Source organism: Danio rerio, chromosome 3 (genome assembly GCF_052040795.2).
Source record: "Danio rerio strain M-AB ecotype USA chromosome 3, GRCz13ab, whole genome shotgun sequence".
NCBI lineage: Eukaryota > Metazoa > Chordata > Actinopteri > Cypriniformes > Danionidae > Danio > Danio rerio.
Window position 1 is genome coordinate 19434739 of NC_141023.1, and position 21186 is coordinate 19455924.

General features: G+C 39.4%; 1 protein-coding gene and 1 long non-coding RNA gene across 2 annotated transcripts in view; one reads left to right on the plus strand and one right to left on the minus strand.

Moving 5' to 3' along the window:
* The window catches only part of vat1 (vesicle amine transport 1), a 57444-nt gene extending 36633 nt beyond the window's left edge, over window positions 1–20811 (plus strand). Inside the window, 3 exon segments of the mRNA NM_001007051.3 lie at window positions 3546–3635; window positions 11301–11542; window positions 17938–20811. Coding sequence (NP_001007052.3) covers window positions 3546–3635; window positions 11301–11542; window positions 17938–18228 — 623 coding nt within the window. The 3' untranslated portion in view covers window positions 18229–20811.
* On the minus strand, window positions 11301–18292 carry LOC141381174 (uncharacterized). The gene is made up of 3 exons (XR_015480636.1): window positions 17840–18292; window positions 13259–14489; window positions 11301–12719 (listed from the first exon to the last, which is right to left on the minus strand). It is a non-coding gene; the product is annotated as an uncharacterized LOC141381174 (long non-coding RNA).
* Window positions 20812–21186: the final 375 nt, after the last annotated feature.

Consider the following 21186-nt stretch of genomic DNA (forward strand, 5'->3'; position numbering starts at 1 on the left):
TTAGTCTTATCACAGAAACCAGCACAACAAATTAATTTCTTTTTTTTTTTTTTTTTTTTTTTTTTGTTTAGCTGTCTTCACTGTGCGAACATTTTATTTGATGTACTCCTGACCATAACAATGTTAGAAATTGGGAAACACAGTATCACATCCACAACATTCCACTCCGGTCAGCATAGGAGCAGAATTAACCCATAAACGGCAGTCTTTGCACTTCTAAAATCAAGACATATGAATTCTCAGATACAGATTCTGGACAAATACAACAGCAGCAACAACAACAACAAAAACAGTGTGAGTGCTAAATGTGTTTATGTAAATGTGTATTACTGTAGCAGGGAAAGTGAAGTGTTTCAAGAGATGGAGAGTGTTTTGTAATGCAAACTAGCAGCGGAAAGAACAGCATAGGGAACAAGCATTGCTAAAGTATCAAAATAAACACGTACAGGAAAACAATGCAAATATATTGGGGAAGACTTCATGATCTGTAAGGCAACTTTTATTTAGTCAAAAATACAATAAATGAAGATGCATTACTCCAGTCCTCACATCATCCTGTTTCCATAAACATATCTTAATATTAATGTTGACAAGATTTGTGCTGCTTATTTTTGTGACACAAAACAGTATTTTATTTAAAATAGTTTATAACCAACCATGCAAAATTCATAACCGTAATCAGTAACTGTATTTTTCTGAGTGTTTTTGTGCTACTATTTTGGCTGGTTTTTGAGTCTGTTATTGATAATTATGACATCAAAACCACTCATAGGTGGCAACAAGTTCTTGTTTTGATTAGTGAGTCATTCAATGATTCAGTCAAATGATTTATTAAAAACGGTTTCCATCTTTTCCAAATGTTTCCATCCACCTATTTGAATGAGAATACTGGACTATTGCATAAAAAAATGCTAAATGGCTGTGGTATAACGAATCACAAATCTTACGTTTCGGATCACATTGGGTTTTTTCGTCATGGATTGGACCATTTTTCGAATCAGACAAAAAGAGGAGGATACAAATGTAATTTGCTTTGCATTTTATTACAAAAATAGCACTTCAAGACACTTGGTTTCAACAAACAGAACTTAAAACCTGTCATTGTATTAAAAATGAAGAAATAATCAGCTGAATAAAAATTTATTGTAAAATATTCAGTACTTCGAAAAACTCGCTGTTACTACTACTGTTGCTGATAACACTAAATCCAACATTATAATTTGTACAACTTATATTTTTTTTGTCTCATTCTCTAGAAATGATGCAGTTATTTACTCAAACGTCATGTTTCATTGCTAGATGTGTCATTTTTGAAGAATTATTCAGTGGTATATTTTTGATGGCTGGTTGTCGCCACCTATTGATAAAATAATGTAATTGCTGGCTACAACTTTCAATTTTTAGTCAAGTAAAATGCATATGTCGGTGATTTTAATCTTTGCCATTGACATCAGTTATCTAAACTATAATCTGTTATCCCTGTACTTATGTGTTATTTTTACTGTTTTTAACTTCATAACTAATTCAAAAGAATAAATCTTGTAAGATTAATAAACAAATGAAAATCACCATATATTATAATTTGTTGCGTGGGTGTTGAGATCCCGAACTTTTAATGATTAATCGTGCAGCTTACATTGAATGCATTGATGCATGCTATACAAGCAGTGACAGAAAACGCCATTAATGTAATACACCACATCCTGAATAACCCACCACAACATCTTCCATCATCATTATATTTTACAGGAAAGCCTAAATGCTGTCATACATGTGATTTGAATGATGCAAGAGGCGTCTCTGTGATCATTACAAATTTAGGACTAATCGATCAGTAAATAAACAAATTATTAATCTGCGGGTGTTCCGAACTGTGGGTAGTGATCCATATGGATCACTGATAAACCTTAATCTGTTACACCCCTACTAAATAGAAATGTCAAGATGTTAATATGTTTTAAAATGGGCACATGCACACAACTGAGTTGGATAAAATGTTTATATATGTATAATAAGAAAATATATAGTAAATTACATTTTTTCTGTTCGATACTTAACATTGGTTTATGAGGAAGTGACACATTTAGCATTTTTGCATGGAAACATGTCAGCTCACACATTCTTTGAAATTATGATATTATCCAAGATGTTAAATATCACACACCTCTACATAACCTTTTAACGGGACCTCTTTTGCTGAAATCACTTTTATGATGGATTTAAACACCGTTGTGTGACAAGAATGTGTAAATATAGCCAGCCTCTAATGGTAATAAATGTATTAACTTTATATTTTTTTATAATAACAGTGAAAAAAATAAAATAAAATAAAATGAGATTAAAAAAAAAGTCTGAAACACCTTGACATATCATTTTGTTTGTCATCAGAGGGGGAAAGCCCTGCCCATTATTGATGATCTCTGCCTCATTAGTAAAAACAACCATGAGTGAGAAGCAGCCTACACCAATAGAGTTTTCGCATACTGAAGACACTGACAGCAATTTAGAGACATTATAAATGTGGAATCTACAGTGGCTGAGAGAGTTTAACGTGCTGCAATTAAAAAAAACACATGCAATTATAAAAAACGTCAAACATCAGTTTGACAGCACACATACTGCAAATAATCACAAGTAAACACATTTTAAAAAACATGCTGCATTTTCCCACAACACAAACAAATTAATGAAACATGCTGCATTTTCTCATAATACAAACATTTAATGAAAACACACTGCATTTTCTCACAACACAACAGAAATGTTTGACACACAGGTGTCAAATCCAGTTGCTTAAGGGCCATAGCTCTGCACAGTTTAGTTCCAACCCTGCTTCAACACACTTACCTGTAGGTTTCAAACAAGCCTAAAGGACTCAATTAGTTTGATGAGGTGTGTCTAATTAGGGTTGAAACTAAACTGTGCAGAGCTGCGGCCTTCCAGGAAATGGATTTGACACCTGTGCCGGTCCCAGCTGTTTAGGTTATGGTTATTTAGGCTAATAAATACTAAAGACACGAGAATCTGGGTATTAAAATAAACAAACAAAAACCTCACATTCCAAAAATCACCTACAACTTTACTGAGCAATAGTCAAAGCACATTGAAGGTGTCTTAAATTGTAGCACGCTAAGCTCTCTCAGCCAGCGTAGGAAACACTCTAGCCTCCATAGACTACCTTCTTCTGAACCACATCTTCTGACATCCTAGGTTTAATCCAGAAACAATGTTAGTCCTGTTTTGAATTGCGTTTGTAGTCCCGCCCACTTTTAAACAGAGCACAATCTCATTTGCATTTTAAGCGACAGTCACCAAAATGGCATAATTTGGAACAAAGCCTAAAAGGTACAGTTTCAAAAGAGTTATAAAAAACTGTTTGTGTGTTATTTTTAGCTGAAGTTTTGACATACTTTTTATAGATCATGTAAAAAGAGGCATAGTAGGTAGCCTCTAAAATCTTAATTGCCGTTATATAGTTCATATAAGCATATTAAATGTAAAAAGTAAATTTTTGTGTTAATATGTGTATTTTTCTTGTTTTTTAGGCTTGGATATTGTTTTGGATCCTCTGGGAGGCTCTGACACCCATAAAGGCTACAACCTGCTCAAACCAATGGGAAAGCTCATCAGCTACGGTGAGGGACACTTTAAACCCACTACACTCACTTTCAGGTCACTTTGACCAAATACTAGTTTCGACTTGGCGTCCAGTCCATAAAACCGAATTGGTTAAAATTGACTAAATCCCAACAGACACGTTTGAATAGCTTGACAGTGACGTACAACAGTAAATCAACTTCATAAAACACAATACCCGGAACGAGACCCCTTAAACAACATGGCGTCCTGTAGTCCCACCCAACTGTCTTTGTCCCTCCATCTCTTTCTCGGGCTCGCTCTCTTCCTCTATCCTGCTTTATCAGAACAATGGCTCCTCTATTTGACACAGAACCCAGAAAGTGTCCGAATGTAGCAGACTGGGTCAGGTCCAAATCACAGGCCAACTCTGAGCTCGCTTTGTGTCAGTGTGTGTGTGTGAAGCAGGGACACGGACAGAGAGGGTTGTCATCGCTTTATACTCTCATTTCCCTCTCGCTAATGGTACTATAGAGTGTAATTTAGCCTGATATCCTTTGTCTTCGCAATATGTGGCGTTCTTATCTTATTTCATGCTAATAAGCCACCTTTGAAGTGAACAGAGAGGGTCGATGTGGTTTAAGAACGAAAGAGGACGTGGATAATCGCGCAAAGACAAGCGAGGGAGTGACAGACATGGGAAGCGACGTGAGAGGATGTGCGGACAGTGAGCGAATGAAGACGGGTCAAAGAGTGCAGTGTTGGAAAAAGCGGAGAAAAAGAGAGCGAGAAGGAGGGCTGGAGAGGCATGTCATTCCTCTGTAAATGAAGAACGCTCACTGTGGGAGCCATTAAGCAGTAATTCAAGCCTCGGTCAACCGCACACACACATTTTACATGCAGAAATCTCACACAAAAATATCTATTCATGCTCGGGGATCATGCTCGGCTCACACACACAAAGGCATTTTTCTACATGCTAGGACGTAGGGATGGGTGGTATGATGGGGGAACTGTGATATTTTGTGTGCTGTTTTAGGTTTGATTTGCGCACATTGTTCAAGACAGAAAATTACAACAATACAATGGGATGCAAACAGGAAAGAGCTTGTTATTAAGGGGCTTTTGCATTGCTTATTATACTGAGCATTATGTAATCATGTCATGGCTCATAATCAGATTACAGTTACTTATGGATTACGTGATTATAAAAGTAATCATACATTGGCAGCAGAATTATTATATTACTACATTAATACTCTTGGGGAAACCATTAAACAGCATTTATTATAAAGGGCACTTATGATGAAAAGCATCTTTTGTAAGCTGTTTGGACAGAGGTGTGTGTGTAGGTATAGTGTGTCCACAGTCATATTGGAGTGATATAAAGACAATAAGCCTCTTTTTAAATTTCCTGATGCTAAAAGAGGATCCAAATTTCTCCCATTTTGAGGCAGACGGCAATGTAAGGTAGGAGTGCAGTTTCCCTGCCCACTGAATTGATTGACTGCTGCGTATTAACATACCTCAGTAGTAATGCATATAATCATATCTACAAGACAGGACGTCCGCAAAGCAACCGGGATTAAAAGATCTTTTCAGCTCTCTGTGATCATCAGTCATCATCAAATGTGATCAAGAATGTTTTTAAAACAGTGCATGTGTGTAATGAATTACAGCTATTTTACCGTCTTTATCACCACAGCCGCATTTTAGTACAATTATAAAAGAAGACGCCTAAATACAGTTTGCTGATGTTAAATTGGGTTTATTTTGTATATTAACATAACGGATATCCATACAGCAGTGGATATTAATGTGTATCCGGTTACATTTGCATTCAAAAACAGTGCAAAGTTAAACCAGGCGGTGTGCATGAACTTTGTAACAACATTGCGTGTGACTCATCATTACAACTCCACAACAAATACATCAAGTAATTATTGGAAAAGTTCTTACTGTAGTGTTTCTCATAAACATATGTGAGATCTCCTTCCTTTATCTCTGTCACTGTACTGTTTATCTGACACAGCCCAAGCGGAGATTAAGGCACACTCAGAATGGTGGGTGGGTAGAACTAGCATTAAAGGCACAGACAACAAAAACAGCTAAATAGTGTTCAGAGAAGAACATTCTAATGTTCTGAAAGGTCTAATAAATCTGATGGGTGATTTGAGCTGAATCTTTACAGACACATTCTGGAGACATTAAAGACTTCTCTTGAATCTTGACCCCAGTGGGGACCCGAGGTAGAACAGGTCCCCAGCACCTCCTTGCTGATTGTAAGAGCCGACAAATGGGACAACTTGTTTCAGACGTGAGTTGTCACCCGTGTCAGTGGAAATAGAGATCCTGGTATTTGAAAATTGAAATTTAACTGTAGAGACTATTGCAGATCCAACACAGTACTTTGGCTCCTATTTCACTTAGGCCCCATTTACAATAGTGCATTTTAGTTTTAAAACAGCGTTTTAGAATGAAAACGATTCGTGTCCACACTAGCGTTTCACCCAGCGTTTCTGAACAGCTCTCCCTCTACACCAAAACACTGAAAACGCACATCACGTGGCTCAAACACACACACTCTCTGGCATGCGCTGCAGCCCATCCACCCAGATGAGAGTGTTCATCAAGGATCTCCCGCTGGATCTAATCTTACTATATTTGCTAAATGTGATATTTAATTCATCTTGTTGTCTATATCTAACAACTTATTCCCCTACTTTGGTCGTTTAAATCTATTACTTGTTCTCAGGTAACGTCTTCTGGCTGAGCGCAAAGATAAATTAATAATTAATCTAACCACGTACATTCTGTATATTGAGTAATTGCTTGCCTTTTTTCCTATATTGTATAAACTTATTGTACATTATACTTTTATAATGGCCATTATTGATTATTAAAACTAATATTCAGTAAAAGAGAGGGTATCGTAATTTCAATGTAAATAAAAGGAGGCTGTAATGTTAGGCTTCGTTTTGTTATGAATACGCATGCAGTGAAGATGACGCTCATATATGCAGCACAACGTCTCAACATTTCTGCTGTCTGTTAAGTTGTTAATATCAAAATGAATAAGGTTATACAGTACATATGTTCTCGGGAGTCTGTTTTCCATATCAAACTTCGCAAGTCTGAACTTACAACTAGAGGATGCAGAACTGTGTGTGAGGCTACTTAATATTGAGAAAAAGCCCCAATCAAAGAGGCAAATGTCTGCAGCCCCGCCTCCATTTTCAGATGTCTCCGTTTTCCCCCCATCCACACTGAGATAGAGCAGCAGCGTTTTAGAATAAAATCGGCCTCTTCAGCGTTTCCAAAACGCTCCATTTTCGGCGCTCGAAAACTCCAGCGTATTGTGGACGGATGGTGTAACCGTAGCAAAACTTATCTGTTTTCAAACTAAAACGCATTAGTGTAAACGGGGCCTCAGACGGGAGGTTGGAAGGGCCCGGTCCAATCAATCGGCTAGTCAAGAATTGCCCTAGATTATTGAACATTTTTAAACATCTAGCAAACTTCCAGAAGGCTTTGGCTGAGGGTCATTTGAGTAATGCATATTTTTAAATATGCCTGCTTGAGTAGATCATTCTTATATCCTTGATGTATACCCGGTGGAGATCCGCGGCTCTGTGCTTCCACTTGTTGGGCTCCGAGGTGGGTGAGGAGTAAGAGTGATGAATCTGAAATCATACTAAAATGTCAAATAAACGAAACCCAAAAGAAAATTATCGGATCAGGACTTGGATTGTAACTTTGGAAATGGCATCAGTCTACTCCCCAGAAGTGAAAACTGGCAGAGATTTATACTTCTAGAATCTCTACAATCTGAAATGCCACTCTCTAAATTGTATCCTTTTGTTATTCAAAATGGCATCTCTGGAATTTCTGGAACAGTGAAAGATGTTAAAAAAAACGAAGATCTGGACAAATTCTTGTTGAATGCTCCAAAAAGATCCAAGCAGAAAACCTACTACGTGCAAATGTGCTTGCTGGTGTTGCTATGAAAACTTTTCACAATCCAACTTTAAATCATAGCAAAGGAGTAATCCGTACCAGAGAGCTAGAAGACATGAAAGAGACTGATATTACTACAGAGTTAATGCCTCAAGATGTAATACATGTTAAAAGAATCACAATCATGAGAGAACATCATTTCATAAAAACAGGAACCTATATCCTAACTTTTAGTAGACCTCTACCTACAGAAAAGATTAAAATTGGATACTTGAGTGTCAATGTTGACATTTTTACACCTAATCCACTCAGGTGTTTCAACTGCCAAAAGTTTGGACATGGATTGATTGCTTGCAAAAACAGGCCTACCTGTGTAAACTATGGAGGAGAAAAACATGGTGAGCAATGTAAAAAAAAGCACACCCAAGCGCTGCAACTGTGCACGAGAACATCCAAGCTCATCCAAAGACTGTCCTACCTGGATTAAAGAAAAAGAGATCCAGAAAATCAAGTGCACTGAGAAGGTGAGCTATTTGGAGGCTCGCAAACTTGTAGAGAATTCCCCGTTCTTTAAATCGGAAAAGACTTTTGCTGCTGTGATGAAACCAAAACTACAGTCTGTCGTGTTTCAGACAGGCTTGACATGGATAAATGAAAATTTTGAAGAAATAAAATCTCAAACTCCAGTAAATACAAAGTGTGTTGATCATCAAAGTCAGACTGTGCTTCATCAAACTCAAGTAAATCACAAAGAACATTCATCTACAGGACAACACTCATCCAAAAGTAAAAATGACAATAAAACCAAATCCTCAAAAAGAAAAAACAAGCCAAGAGCATAAGGAGATGAAGACCAGCAGCTCAAAAGACATTGAAATGTCAGAAGACAAAAAAAAAAAAACTTGTAGTAGGAGCACAGTGGAATTGTTGTGGCATAAGAGCCAATTTTTCTGAATTACAACGTCTTGCTTGCATTTATAATCCCCTGGCTTTCTGTCTCCAAGAGACCCATCTTACTCTAGAGAACAATATAACTCTGAAACATTTTACATGCTTAAATGCATATGGCCCAAATCTTCAGCGCCCTTGTGGTGGAACATCATGATTACCAAGACATGACGTTATTCATAGTAATGTTGAAATAAATACTAACCTACAAGTAGTCCGTGTAACTTTGCAAAAGGCTATTATATTATGTTCTGTTTAAATTCCCCCAGAAGCTACTGTCTTGAAAAAGGGGTAAAGTAGGTGACCTTTAAATGAAACACTGGTCACACTTCATTTTAAAGTCTGCGTGAACTTTTATTTTATTTTTGTATGTTGATGTACTTCCAGCTGAAACTGAATATTAGGTAGGGGGCGGGGCTTTCTTTTTGGACATGAGAGTATAAGAGGCGTGGTTAAGAATTTGCCATCAAACTGCAAATGGTCAGATTTTGATTAAGGATTACCAAAACACGTTTTCAGTTTGATTGTCTATCTAAAGAATAACAATGTGCACTAGAACAATAATGTAAATTGATTTCACATGGATTTAAGGTACAATTCCTGCTATTAACAAACCATTATCTATGACTTACACTTTAAACTCATAATTTGCTGCTTAATAATAGTTAAAGGTCCAGCCAAGTGCTTTGAAATTAGCATTTTTGTTTGACGTTTGACTTAATCTCAACTGAAACATGAAGAGAGGGTGGAACATAGAGTAGCCCCTCCCTTTTCTTATAAAACAGTTAATAGCGTTTTGTTTTATCACAGCTCTGCCAGTGTGTGGTTAAGCTCAAGTGCATCAAATGAAAAGTAAATAAGAAGCTTCTTGAAAGAAGTGGTGTATTTCAGAAAATAGACATCCATTTGATTGGTCAAGATTTAATGAGAAACTGAAGTTTGAGGTGACTTGAAAACACAAAACAAAATATTGATCCATTCAGGCGGAAGTGAAAAACTGCAAGCTTTAGATGTTTATATCAATTTTATTACTTCTAAACTCGAATTTTGTCATTATTTTGTTGCACACAAGCTTTTGACTTTATTCGTAAATGTGGAAATGTGCTCTTTTTTGCGATTGTTTTAGAACTTCCGATTCCGATCAGAGAAATGACTAGGAATAATAAATGGTCAAACTACATGCTCTATAAACAAGCGTGTTCATGACTATACATAAAAGAAGGATATAATAAGGACGTATCTGTTTGCAACATCAATTCACTTAACAATCTGTTTTTAATGTCTAAAAATCAATGGAAATGAATGAGACCGGATGTGTCGAGCCAAAATGATTCCAATGGATGCGCTCACTCATACTTGAAGAATAAGGTCAATAGATATCCTTAACTAACATACTGATGCTAAAATTAAAAAAGATATTTTAATTTCACTGAACGTTTAAAGTGGGGATTGGATTGGAATGTCGAATAAGATCATGCACAGTACGGACTTTATAAGTTTAAGTAATAAACAGACATAACTTATAGGCAGGTAAAAAGCCACCTAATAGCGAGAATTGGTACTTAAAATCAAGTGTTACAGAAACATTTTGTAACATGCACATGCACGTACCATCATTGACTGCTTTTTTAAACGAGTCATTTTAAAACATTTGTTTTGATAAGCATGCCAAATTCAAGATTTGGTAGTAAACACCCTACTGCTGTGTCTGGGTAGCCATTTTGCATGTTAGAAATAATAGATTGCCTCTTCTTTGATTTGAAAATAATGTGTCATTTAGGTTTCTAAAAATGTATAAACACCCAGGTGGTGTCAAACAATAAATAACAAAAGGCACAGAAGCAAACAAACTCACTCTTCTTGTGTCTACAAGTGGAGTGATGAAACATTACAACACATTACATTGTGTTTCGAGTATAACTGCACTGGATGCGACATTGCAACTTCCCGGCAGTAAACTGTTGCCTCATTCTATGTGCTGACTTTCCGTAAGTGCCGGAGAAATGGACTTCCAGTGTGATGCAGCATTGGTTGTGTCTGGTGTAGACAGTGTTAGGATCACAAGGCAGACAAGGAAGAGATTGTTGTTGCACAACTTGGTTGGCACTGCACGTCTTGTAATCCTCCAAGGCATCTCAATCATTTAGTTGCTGGAGTAATCCTGGGTTTCCATCACTCGTATTTACTTTGCTCCTACCAATGCACAAATCGGTGGGTGGGCTAAAGGGTCATAATGTAAACTTGTTTCGGATTTTATCCCAGCATTAAGTAATATTGTGATGAACAACTTAATTTTCAAGTCATTTCAGACACTTGGCTTTAAAGTTGCTTTTAAACAAGCAAGAAATTTTTGAGTTTCAAAAATCAAATCAATAAAAAAAATGACCCCCTTAATCAATTTAAAGCATTCGTAATGGAAAATGTTTTTATAGCAGTAGTGTATATAGGGTGGTGCAAAAATTTGTTCAAAATGGCACATTTTTGCTGCTTATTTCTTTATAATGGGTGTTTTAAATTAATTCAACACAACTCATAGCACATACTAATAATATAAGACAATACTCTCATGTTTTGTTTTCAGCAAACCAACTCCACAGACTCTCACCTCAAACTTTATCAATTTGCTTTTATTATTACCAAATATAATAACTTAATTCTAATTTCTTGCCTAATATGCATAAAAGTATCATCAAATTATGTTGATCACAGATGACAAATCCCTATTGTAAAACCCTGTTGGAAAATCTCAAGGGAACCCACTGTGAATTATTGACCTGACATTTTTGACATGTTTCTTCTATCTGTCTTTGGGCTTGCAGGTGCCGCTAACATGTTGGCGGGCCAGAAGAAGAACCTGTTTGCAGTGGCCAAGACCTGGTACCAGCAGTTCTCCGTTCACACCCTGAGCCTGATCCAAGGGAACCGCTCGGTGTGTGGATTTCATCTGGGGTACCTGGACTCTGAGACCGAGCTCATCGATCAGGCCATGACGGCAGTTATGGACCTGTACAGGCAGGGCAAGGTCAAGCCCCGAATCGACTCCACCTACCACCTAGAGCAGGTGAATGAATCTGTCCTTGATGGAATTTTTCTAACTAAATAAATATTTTCAACCCTCTATACCATAGGTCTCAAAGTCAATTCCTGGAGGGCCGCCGCTCTGCACAGTTTTTCCAACACTAATGAACCACAGCTGATCCAAATAATCGAGGTGTTCAAAAGAGTCATGAACACAGTCATTAGTTGTATCAGCTGTGTTTGATCAGGGTTGGAACAAAACTGTGCAGAGCTGCGGCCGTCCAGGAAGTTGAGACCTATGCTCTACATGCATTTGCAACCAAATTTTACAATGGGGCAACTAAATATGTATTTTAAGCAATTTGTTTTAGATTTTTAGGATATTTTTAGATTTCATTTGAGAAAATCTCACTTACATTAAGAATTGAAAGAACTACTGTCTTTGATGCATCTTTCATTGGTATTGTGTTGGACTAACTTATGTATTGCCATTCATATTTTGATTTTAACACATCAGTTCAAGCGAATGTAGACATTTCAATTAATATTCAGAAGCCTTACAGATTATTAGTAGTAATGGTACTTTATTAGCATTATGGCTCTTTGCCAAAAGCATTTTAAATATGTGTAAAATATCTATGGCCTGTTTCCACAAACAAAAACTGTTTTGCTCAACAAAAGGATACCAAAAGGTGGAGTAAGGCGTGCAACTGAACACCATTGGTTTACAGAGATGCGTCACTCGCTCAAGGAACCACTATTTTGAAATACACAGCTCATTAACCCTTGATGAGTTCACTTACACTACTGGTTAGAGCGCCACGCACCGCTGTTGTCATAAATCACAAATGATCAGTGTTTTCAATCACAAGGGACTTATTTTAGGTCTCAAATGCTAAAATACACATTGATTGTTCTGCTACTACTATTTACAGTTCATGAAATACACCACGGTTGTCTGTGAAAAGGGTAATAATCATATAAGCATGATCTGACAACATGTTTACTTTATACAGTATACACATTGTGTGCATAATTAGACATTTTGTGCTCTCTGTAATGCACTTTTTTGCATGCGGGTCAGTTTAGGAACAGGATCTGTTCACACTGCAAATCTGATATTGGCCACATTTATAAGAGCAGTGTGAACAGCCATGCAAAAAAATCTGATCTGAGAAAGAATCAGATTTGAGCACTAAGCCTCGTAGTGTGAATGTAGCCTAAAGCCTGGTTTATACTTCTGCGTCAAGTGACCGGCGTAACTCACGGCGCAGGCAACGCGCGCAGCTGTGCATTTATACTTCTGCGCGCTGTCTCTGTTGGTCTGCATTAACACTTCCGAAACGCTAGTTGGCAGTGAGGTGTAAATGTTCCTCTGTGTCGAGTTTCTTCGCTTCTGTTTTGCTTTTCCTGAACACTTCCTGGTTGTACAAGTGACTCAAACTCGCTCATTTTGAGGCAGGAACCGGCGGACGTGCAACAACTTTAACTATGACGTAAACACATAACAAAACTTTCCATCCTTCACGGGACATCACACTTGTAAACAATCGCTCGCGCCATTCGCGCGGCTCTCATTCCCGCCCAGACTCGTCAGTGCTACCAAGCCGACCAATCACAGAGCTTGCGCTACGCGTCGTTGCGACGTGTAGTTAAATTTTTTGAGAGGTGCACGTCAGCGACGCCGATGGCCACGGCGAAGGGCTATGCGTCAGCGCCGTAGCATACGCCGGTGTTTGACGCAGAAGTATAAATCAGCCTTAAGGGGCTGTATGTGTTCATATAAGTTGCATTTATTTATTTATTCTATAGAATTTCAGACATTACAGTAGCATCTGTTTTGTCAGAAGTGCTTCTCATAAGATGTGTGAACGACTTGTAAACCTTTTATGTGACATTTCCTCGAGCGAGAATGACGTAGACTGAACCTTTGTCATACACCATGCCCACCAAAAAAGTACCATTGGTACCCTTTTAGCAGTGGAAACGCAAGTCTGATAAAGGTGACCTGTACAGACCCACACCCTACCACTCAGTGTTAACAGGCCAAAATACACTAACATCAAGTTAATAGTTTATTCTGTGAATAAAAAATAAATGACAAAGCGTAAAAAATGTATAAAAACATAAAATATCTCTCATAATTATAAAAATTACAAAAATAAAAATGTAGATTTAAATAAGACATGAGTTAAGATTAACCATTTCTTATTGTGTGGATGGTGCATATATAAATATTTTAGATGTCACTTCATCCTCTCTGAGTACATGGTAAAGTTTTTCTGAGTCATTTAAATAATAAAAAAATGAATTAATGAAGGTTTCAAGTTATCAAAAAATTATGTCTAGTAGTGGTGTATTTGGGAAGAATAGAAGTCTCTCTTCATATGTTTGTTTGGTGAATAACCAATTACCAAGGTGTCCAGAGAGGGCTGATAAGTGTAATTGTGAGTGTATTTACTTTAAGATGTGGAAATCAGACAGATGCCACCATGAGCTGATAAATCTTTATGTTTGAACTTCCACGATCATCACCTAAAGCACCATCCACGTCTTGTGCTCCTCTCCACCCTTTGATCAGGCATCTTTGCTTTGTCCCTCTCTCGTTCTTTCATCCATCTTTTCCTATTATTTCTTCTGCGTTCTTATCTCTGCTGTTGCTATGGAGACGTCTCTTCCTGCATACAGTAAGTGACTGCGAGTGCGAGCTGATGTTTTTATGACGATCCCGCCTTTTATCAGCCTCATCAAACTTGGGTGTTATTGAAGATTCATGTGAGGAATTGTGAAGTGGTGAAGCCATTCTTTGAGATTTGAGCTGAAGGGGGGAGAGAAGCATGTGTTTATTCTCTGGTTTCCGGTCTCATTCTCTTCCCTCAGTGTGTCCACGAGTCAATCGTCAGGGCCAGGTTGCTTTTTCCCGTTGCTAGGAGATGACTCACTGTTGCCGTGGTACTGGTTGTTAGGTAGAGTAGTAAAGGAGAAGTGAACTGGGGGGTAAATAGAGATGTAGACAGGTGAACCGAACAGAGACTAGATGAGATGCAGTGAATACTTGGAGAAGGAAATCTATATATCTTTATATCCATCTGTATATCTGTCTGTCTGTCTGTCTGTCTGTCTGTCTGTCTGTCTGTCTGTCTGTCTGTCTGTCTGTCTGTCTGTCTCTATCTATCTATCTATCTATCTATCTATCTATCTATCTATCTATCTATCTATCTATCTATCTATCTATCTGTCTGTCTGTCTGTCTGTCTGTCTGTCTGTCTGTCTGTCTGTCTGTCTGTCTGTCTGTCTGTCTGTCTGTCTGTCTGTCTGTCTGTCTGTCTGTCTGTCTGTCTGTCTGTCTGTCTGTCTGTCTGTCTGTCTGTCTGTCTGTCCGTCCGTCCGTCCATCCATCCATCCATCCATCCATCCATCTATCCATGGTTCTTATCAATTTTGTTTGTTTTTTCATTCATTCTATTTCTTTACGGATTAATTCCTTTATTAATCAGGGGTCTCCACAGTGGAACACACACTCATACACTAAGGCCAATTTTGTTTACCCAAATCACCTGTAGTGCATGTCTTTGTACTGTGGGGGAAGTCGGAGCATGCGGAGGAAACCCACACCAACACGGGGAGAACTTGCAAACTCCACACAGAAATGCCAACTGACCCAGCCGGGGCCCGAACCAGCGACCTTTCTGCTGAGGCAACATCACTACCCACCGTGTCACCCCTCAATTTTGTTCTGTATTTAATATCTCCAGTAAGCACAGTTTAAGTTCAAGTAATTGGATTATTGTGAATTTTAATGTCTGTTCATTTAAGAGCAAGGACATGTGGGCTGTATCTGAAATCGCCCCCCTGTACCCTTAACTAGTGCACTATTGTGATAAGCGATACCATGTTGGACGTTCTGAATTGCACTTAAACACACAATGCACCACAATAACAAGAGTACAACCCATAAGCGCCTACCGGCTAGAGAATTCCTGTAATGCACTGTGAGTGTATACATGAGAAAACTCAAGCACTTTTCAGCACTAATAGACCGCTCGCTAAGTGTGAAATAACCATCATATGGTTTGACCAAGAAGTTGAAAATCTAATTCAATCGATTTTAGAGCACAAACAAAAATTCACTCACTCATTTTCATTCACTGATTTTCAAGAGTTCACACTTAGATATGCTTGGCTTTAATAGCAGGTTTGACATGCTGTCCCAGGAAAGAACCCTGAGCTCCAGGCTCCCACCTAGTCAATAAGCATTTAAAGGGGGTCTGAGATCAGGTAGGTCTCAAGAGCTCCCCTAAGATAAGGAAGGAGCTGGGGTGGAAGGAGGATTTTTTTTAAAAACGAAGATAAGACAGTAGGGTAAAATCGGTCTATTTATTGTAGATTTGGGTCAATTCGATTGGATTATTACTGATTACAAATGAAAGACCAGCTGTGCTCAATCATATCACTTGCTCTTCTCGAAATTAGTTAATACAAATTCCCTAAGTGAAGTATATTAGTAGACTAATGGGGGCACAGTTAATAGCTATGATTCTTTCCACCTAATTGTATGCGTATTTTGGATGCGCATAAAAAAACGTATACCTATAACGCCACATTCACATGGGACGTCAGCGTCAACGCTTCCCATTCACTTTGAATGGGTGACGTCAAGCATTGCCGATCTGAATTGTAGGTGTGTCGGCGCTGTTTCAGTGGCATTGCTCGCTGCAGAAGTTGGGATTTCTCAACTTTTCAAGCGCCAATGGAAGCTTTAATCAATCAGATCTCTTTATGCAAATACCCCAGCTCAGACAGTAGCTGATTGCGGACTTATTTCATTGGCTATGACTATCACGTCAGCCCTAACTTCAGACACGCCCTTCGTCAAGCTTTGACGCTAGAGCCCCACTTGCATTTGGGCATAACTGAGTAGAAAAATGTTTTATTCTATAAGAAAATATGCACATCAACTATGATGAAACACTTTTACTGAACAAATTCCAGTATGGGCATTAAAAAATGTCATTTGATTTTGTTATAACAGATCATGTGATGATAAATATATGTGTGAATGGACAAACCAGCAGGCTGTGCACATTGTAAAACATTTTAAATGTTTTGGCCATTCTAAAATTCCGTAACCGTTTCAGTATTAGTGTTATTATATTATTAATGACCTCCAGAATAGTCAAGAGCATCTGTGCGCTGCGTCTCAAGCCTTCAAACGCCACCACCTGATCATTGCTCATCTGCATTTGTCTTCTGAGGCGCAAATAATTTACTAAATGAAGAAAAGATTCACACGGCTTCTCCTTCCGCAGCAAATTCCATTTGTACTGTTGATATTTGGCACCAGTTAATCTGGTAGTGATTTTGTTTGCTTTGACTCATTGGTTGGAAACGCTGCTTTATTTGCACGTCTTTTATGCCATATTCCAGTTTTGTGCATAAATTTAAGTGAAGTTTATGTATAAACAAATTTCGAGAGGATCACGTGCTTATGATTGCTAGCAGCTGACCCGCATTATCTAATTCACTACGATCCAATCAGATGACTCCTAAACTACTATAAATACCCTGGGGTTTATTCCATTGCTATCTTCGTTTTGAAGAGTCCCCCCTTCCTCCCCTACTCCTCCTTCTTAGACGGGTGACACGGTGGCCCAGTGCCTAGCTCTGTCGCCTCACAGCAAGAATGTCTCTGGTTCCTGGCTTCACCAAAACTAGCAGACATTTCTGTGTGGAGTTTGCACTTCTCCCCGTGCTCACGTGGGTTTCCCCCGGGTTCCCCGGTTTCCTCCCACCGCCTAAAAACATGCAATTAAGTCAATTGAACAATCCAAATTGCCAACATAGACACGCTTCTAGTTAGTAATTAATTTCAAGAGCATTCACTTGCTACAGCAGGGGAGTTCTTGAGATCTACCTGAGCTCAAACTCCCCTCCCGCCTTGCAACGGGAGGGAGCCCTGGGCTCGAGGATCTCATGAGCTCAGGGCTCTCTCCCAGGACAGCATGCCAAACAAGCTTTTATAATTAATCATCAGCTAAGTGTGAACTCTTGAATTTGCATTTTTGGGTGGAAACATAGGTAATGATGAAATAAGGGCTGATTTCTGATATAGCCATAGTACACGTCTCAAATATTCCGGGACGCATGTTTTTTTTTTTATGTAATAAAATACTATTTTAGAATACCAATACTAGAAAATATTGACATTAAATCTAATGGCTTGTGGCTACGCGGTATAGGTCTACTACATCGCAGACACATGCAATCTCATAAATGGCGTTCATGCATGCGTAAAGTTCAGTATTAGATCAACTGTCAACAGCTTGTTAGATATTCTTACCGCAGCAGATGGCCAGTCAAGCTGCTCTCTCTGCCGTTCCTCATCCACACCCTCAACCAATCCCTCTCTCAATCTCTCTCTCTCTCTTTCTATCTCAGGTTGGTGATGCCATGCGTAGGATGCAGGAGAGGAACAACATCGGCAAAATCATCCTCACCACCGAGCCCATGAAAGAAGAGGAGAAGAAAGAGGAGGCCAAGAAAGACGAGGAGAAGAAAGACGACAAGAAGAAGGACGACAAGAAAAAGGACGACAAGAAGAAGGAAGACAAGAAGAAGGACGAGGCCAAGAAGGAGGAGAAAAAGGATGAGAAGAAGAAGGAAGAGGCCAAGAAGGACGACAAGAAAGCGGAAGAAAAGAAGGAAGAAGTCAAGAAAGAGGAGAACTGAGTGGAGAGAAACATTGTGGATTTGCTTTTTGTCTGTGTCAGCGGGTTGGGAGTCGTCTGAGTGTGTGTATGTGTGCGTGTGTGTTTCTGTGTGTGTGTTTATGGAGGGGTGTATAGTGTAATTAGCTTAACCCCAGGTGATTCCTGACATTAGATCTGCATTTGTCACTCAACACAATTCACACTCCACTTACGTTCACACACATGCATACACACACACTATACAGCAAGGGAACACACCACTTGTTCTTGTTCTGTTGTAACCCGGTAGTATTTATTCCCAGTTCTGCTGCGGCCTTTCTAACTCTTTCGTATGACTGCACGCCACTGAGGTGTGTTAGGGCAGTATTATCCTTTTTATAAGTATCACCGCAGTGTTTACTCTTGAATTATATAACAAAGTAACCGTATTCTGCACACTTTAAGTTCATATCCTCTAACCTTATTCCTGCCAAACTAATGCACTATAACAAGAAAAGTAATTGTATTCCACTGAAGTCTTTGTTATCTTTGTAGACGCAAACCAAAAAGCACCTCATTCGCTCTCTACACCCCTCCGTGTGTTTGCGTATCTGCTGTGAAGACTGGGTTTCCATTCCCTATTATTATTTTTTTGTCTCTGAAGTGAGTGCGCTTGTTTAATTTGCCATACGTCATCAAAAGTGATATTTTTCTGCCCACCTTGGCGCACAAAAAACAAGAGCACCCACCTACACTCCCATTGTTTGTGTTGTTTCCCTCCCATTGGACCAGACTCACTGACATGCACTCAAGCCCCGCCCCTCTACGGAGGAGTCAGGGTGGTTTCCGATTGGCTGAGAGGGACAACAAGCTTCTTTCATGCGCACACATGTGCACCAAATTCACAAACAGCCCGCCAACGCTACTAACAAGGGTGTTTTAGGCTTCAGCTGATCAATGTGCCATGTCATTAAAACGGTAAGCGCCAGGGTTTTAATGAGTCTAGCTTGGCAAGCAGGACCAATTATAGAGAACATTCTTCCAGGCTTTTTCCCATCGTTTTGCCTTCTATCAGATGTGGATGCATAAAGACAGGAGTGGCCTTTCATTCCAGAGCCTCCTCCAGGATTCCTCGGGATCCTGACGCTTTCCGCCTCTCATTCCCCGTGATGGTTTACCACGCGATCATGCTGACCTGCAGCTCACATTTAAGTCTGAATGGCTCTCTAACTCACTCTGTCCGTATCATTTTTCCTCATAGAGGTTGGCATAGCAACAGCAGCTTGGCTACTTCGGGATGACAGCTAGGTCTCACCCCCTCACAGTCCCATGCGGACCTATACAAGCACTCTCGGCTGCTTTTTTCATGAAACTACAGTGGTTTTATTTCAGCACATTGAGGAATGTGGCTACTCCCTCTACACCCTCTCTTAGACCCGTCAGTCAAACCCTCTGGCTCCTCCCCTGTCTGTCAGAGAGCAGTGATCTGCTGCCTCCACTGGTGATTTATATGCATTGCAGTGCTATCATTCAAGCATTCAAGACACCTGCTGACCACTCTCTTTCTATTCACACCGTGAGTCTGGTTCATTTCGTTGAGTGTTTTTGTGAATCAAAACCAGACCCCCTCTTTTATATGTAAGTCTGTTTGAGTGAGTGAGTGAGTGTGTGTGTGTGTGTTTCTGTATTTGACCGTTTGTCCTCAGGTTTGTTGTCGGATTTAGATTCAAATGTTCTTTCTTTTCTGTCTCTCTACCTCCCTCATGCTACCTTTATGCTACCGTCTGGCATTTTAACCGTCTTCTCTTCTTCTCCTCCGTCAGTTTCTAACTCTTGAATATTCCGGCCCCCATCAACGGCCTGCGTTGGTTTGCTATCGTTTGCACTCAGCTTGCACTTATAGAGAATGCTGTTTCCACTCCTGATCCTCCAGTAAAGCTGGTTCCTGATCCAGGTTTTCACTCAGACCTTCCGTTTCAATACTCGTTCTCCCACCAACACACTCACTCTTTATGCGTCTCTAAAAATGTTTGAACATGCATGGAGTTGCTCACAAGGCTGCATTGTTTGATGCATGCTCCTGTTTACATAATCACTATATGAGTGCAGAAATCCGTCCAGGCCTAGAATGCTCTAGGACGGGAGTGGAACCACTGTTCTAGTCTAAAGAGTCACATACTAAATCCCGGTTCGGTTTTTAGTTCCGGATCCGAGGGGTTGAGTTTCTTGTTGTGTTCCGCTGGTTCTCTTCCTGTGTTCCTGTGGATGGTGACTCAGAGCACCAAGTAACCCTAACTAACACTTCAGTGAAAAAATATCCGTCCTCTTTGTGTTTTGGTTCTGTTTTGTTCTGTATGTTTGTTTTTGTGGTCTGCATTTCAGTAGATTTGAGTTCAAAAGGCTTTGCTGCAGTTCCTCTAAAATGTGATGAATCATGTGATTTTGTTGGTCCTGACCGAGTGTGCCAAACTTTTTCGTGAAGGCGTGACCTTCGCTATAACTGTGCTTACTGTTTTGAAGAGAGAAAAAAAAAATTCAATGAAAGATGAAGAAAAAAAAAAACCTAAACGTCTGTGGTTACTGTCAAAATGACCTTGCAGTAAAAAGATCTTGAGATTCTGAATTCGCTCCTGTCGTGTGTGGTCGACTATGCCCTGAATGTTATTGGTGCTGACTGATTTCCGACTTGTTTTTTTGTTTTCCGCTAACATTTGAATCCATGCAAAACCTCTCGTTCTCACTGTGCCTCAGTCGTAGACCAACACCAGATTGCCTCCACGCATGTTTACAAGCGAATGCATATATACACACACACACGTAGACATTAGTTCATCCCCAATACCGTCTCAGCTCTGCTGTCCTGAAGGGCTGAATTCTCATTCCCACTGATCTGAAACCCCCCCCCCAGATCAGGTGTACTGTTGTTTACGGATGCACTTTTGTGTGTCATGTGAGCGTTTGTAGGTAATTGAGCACGTTTGCAAACATATGACCGGTG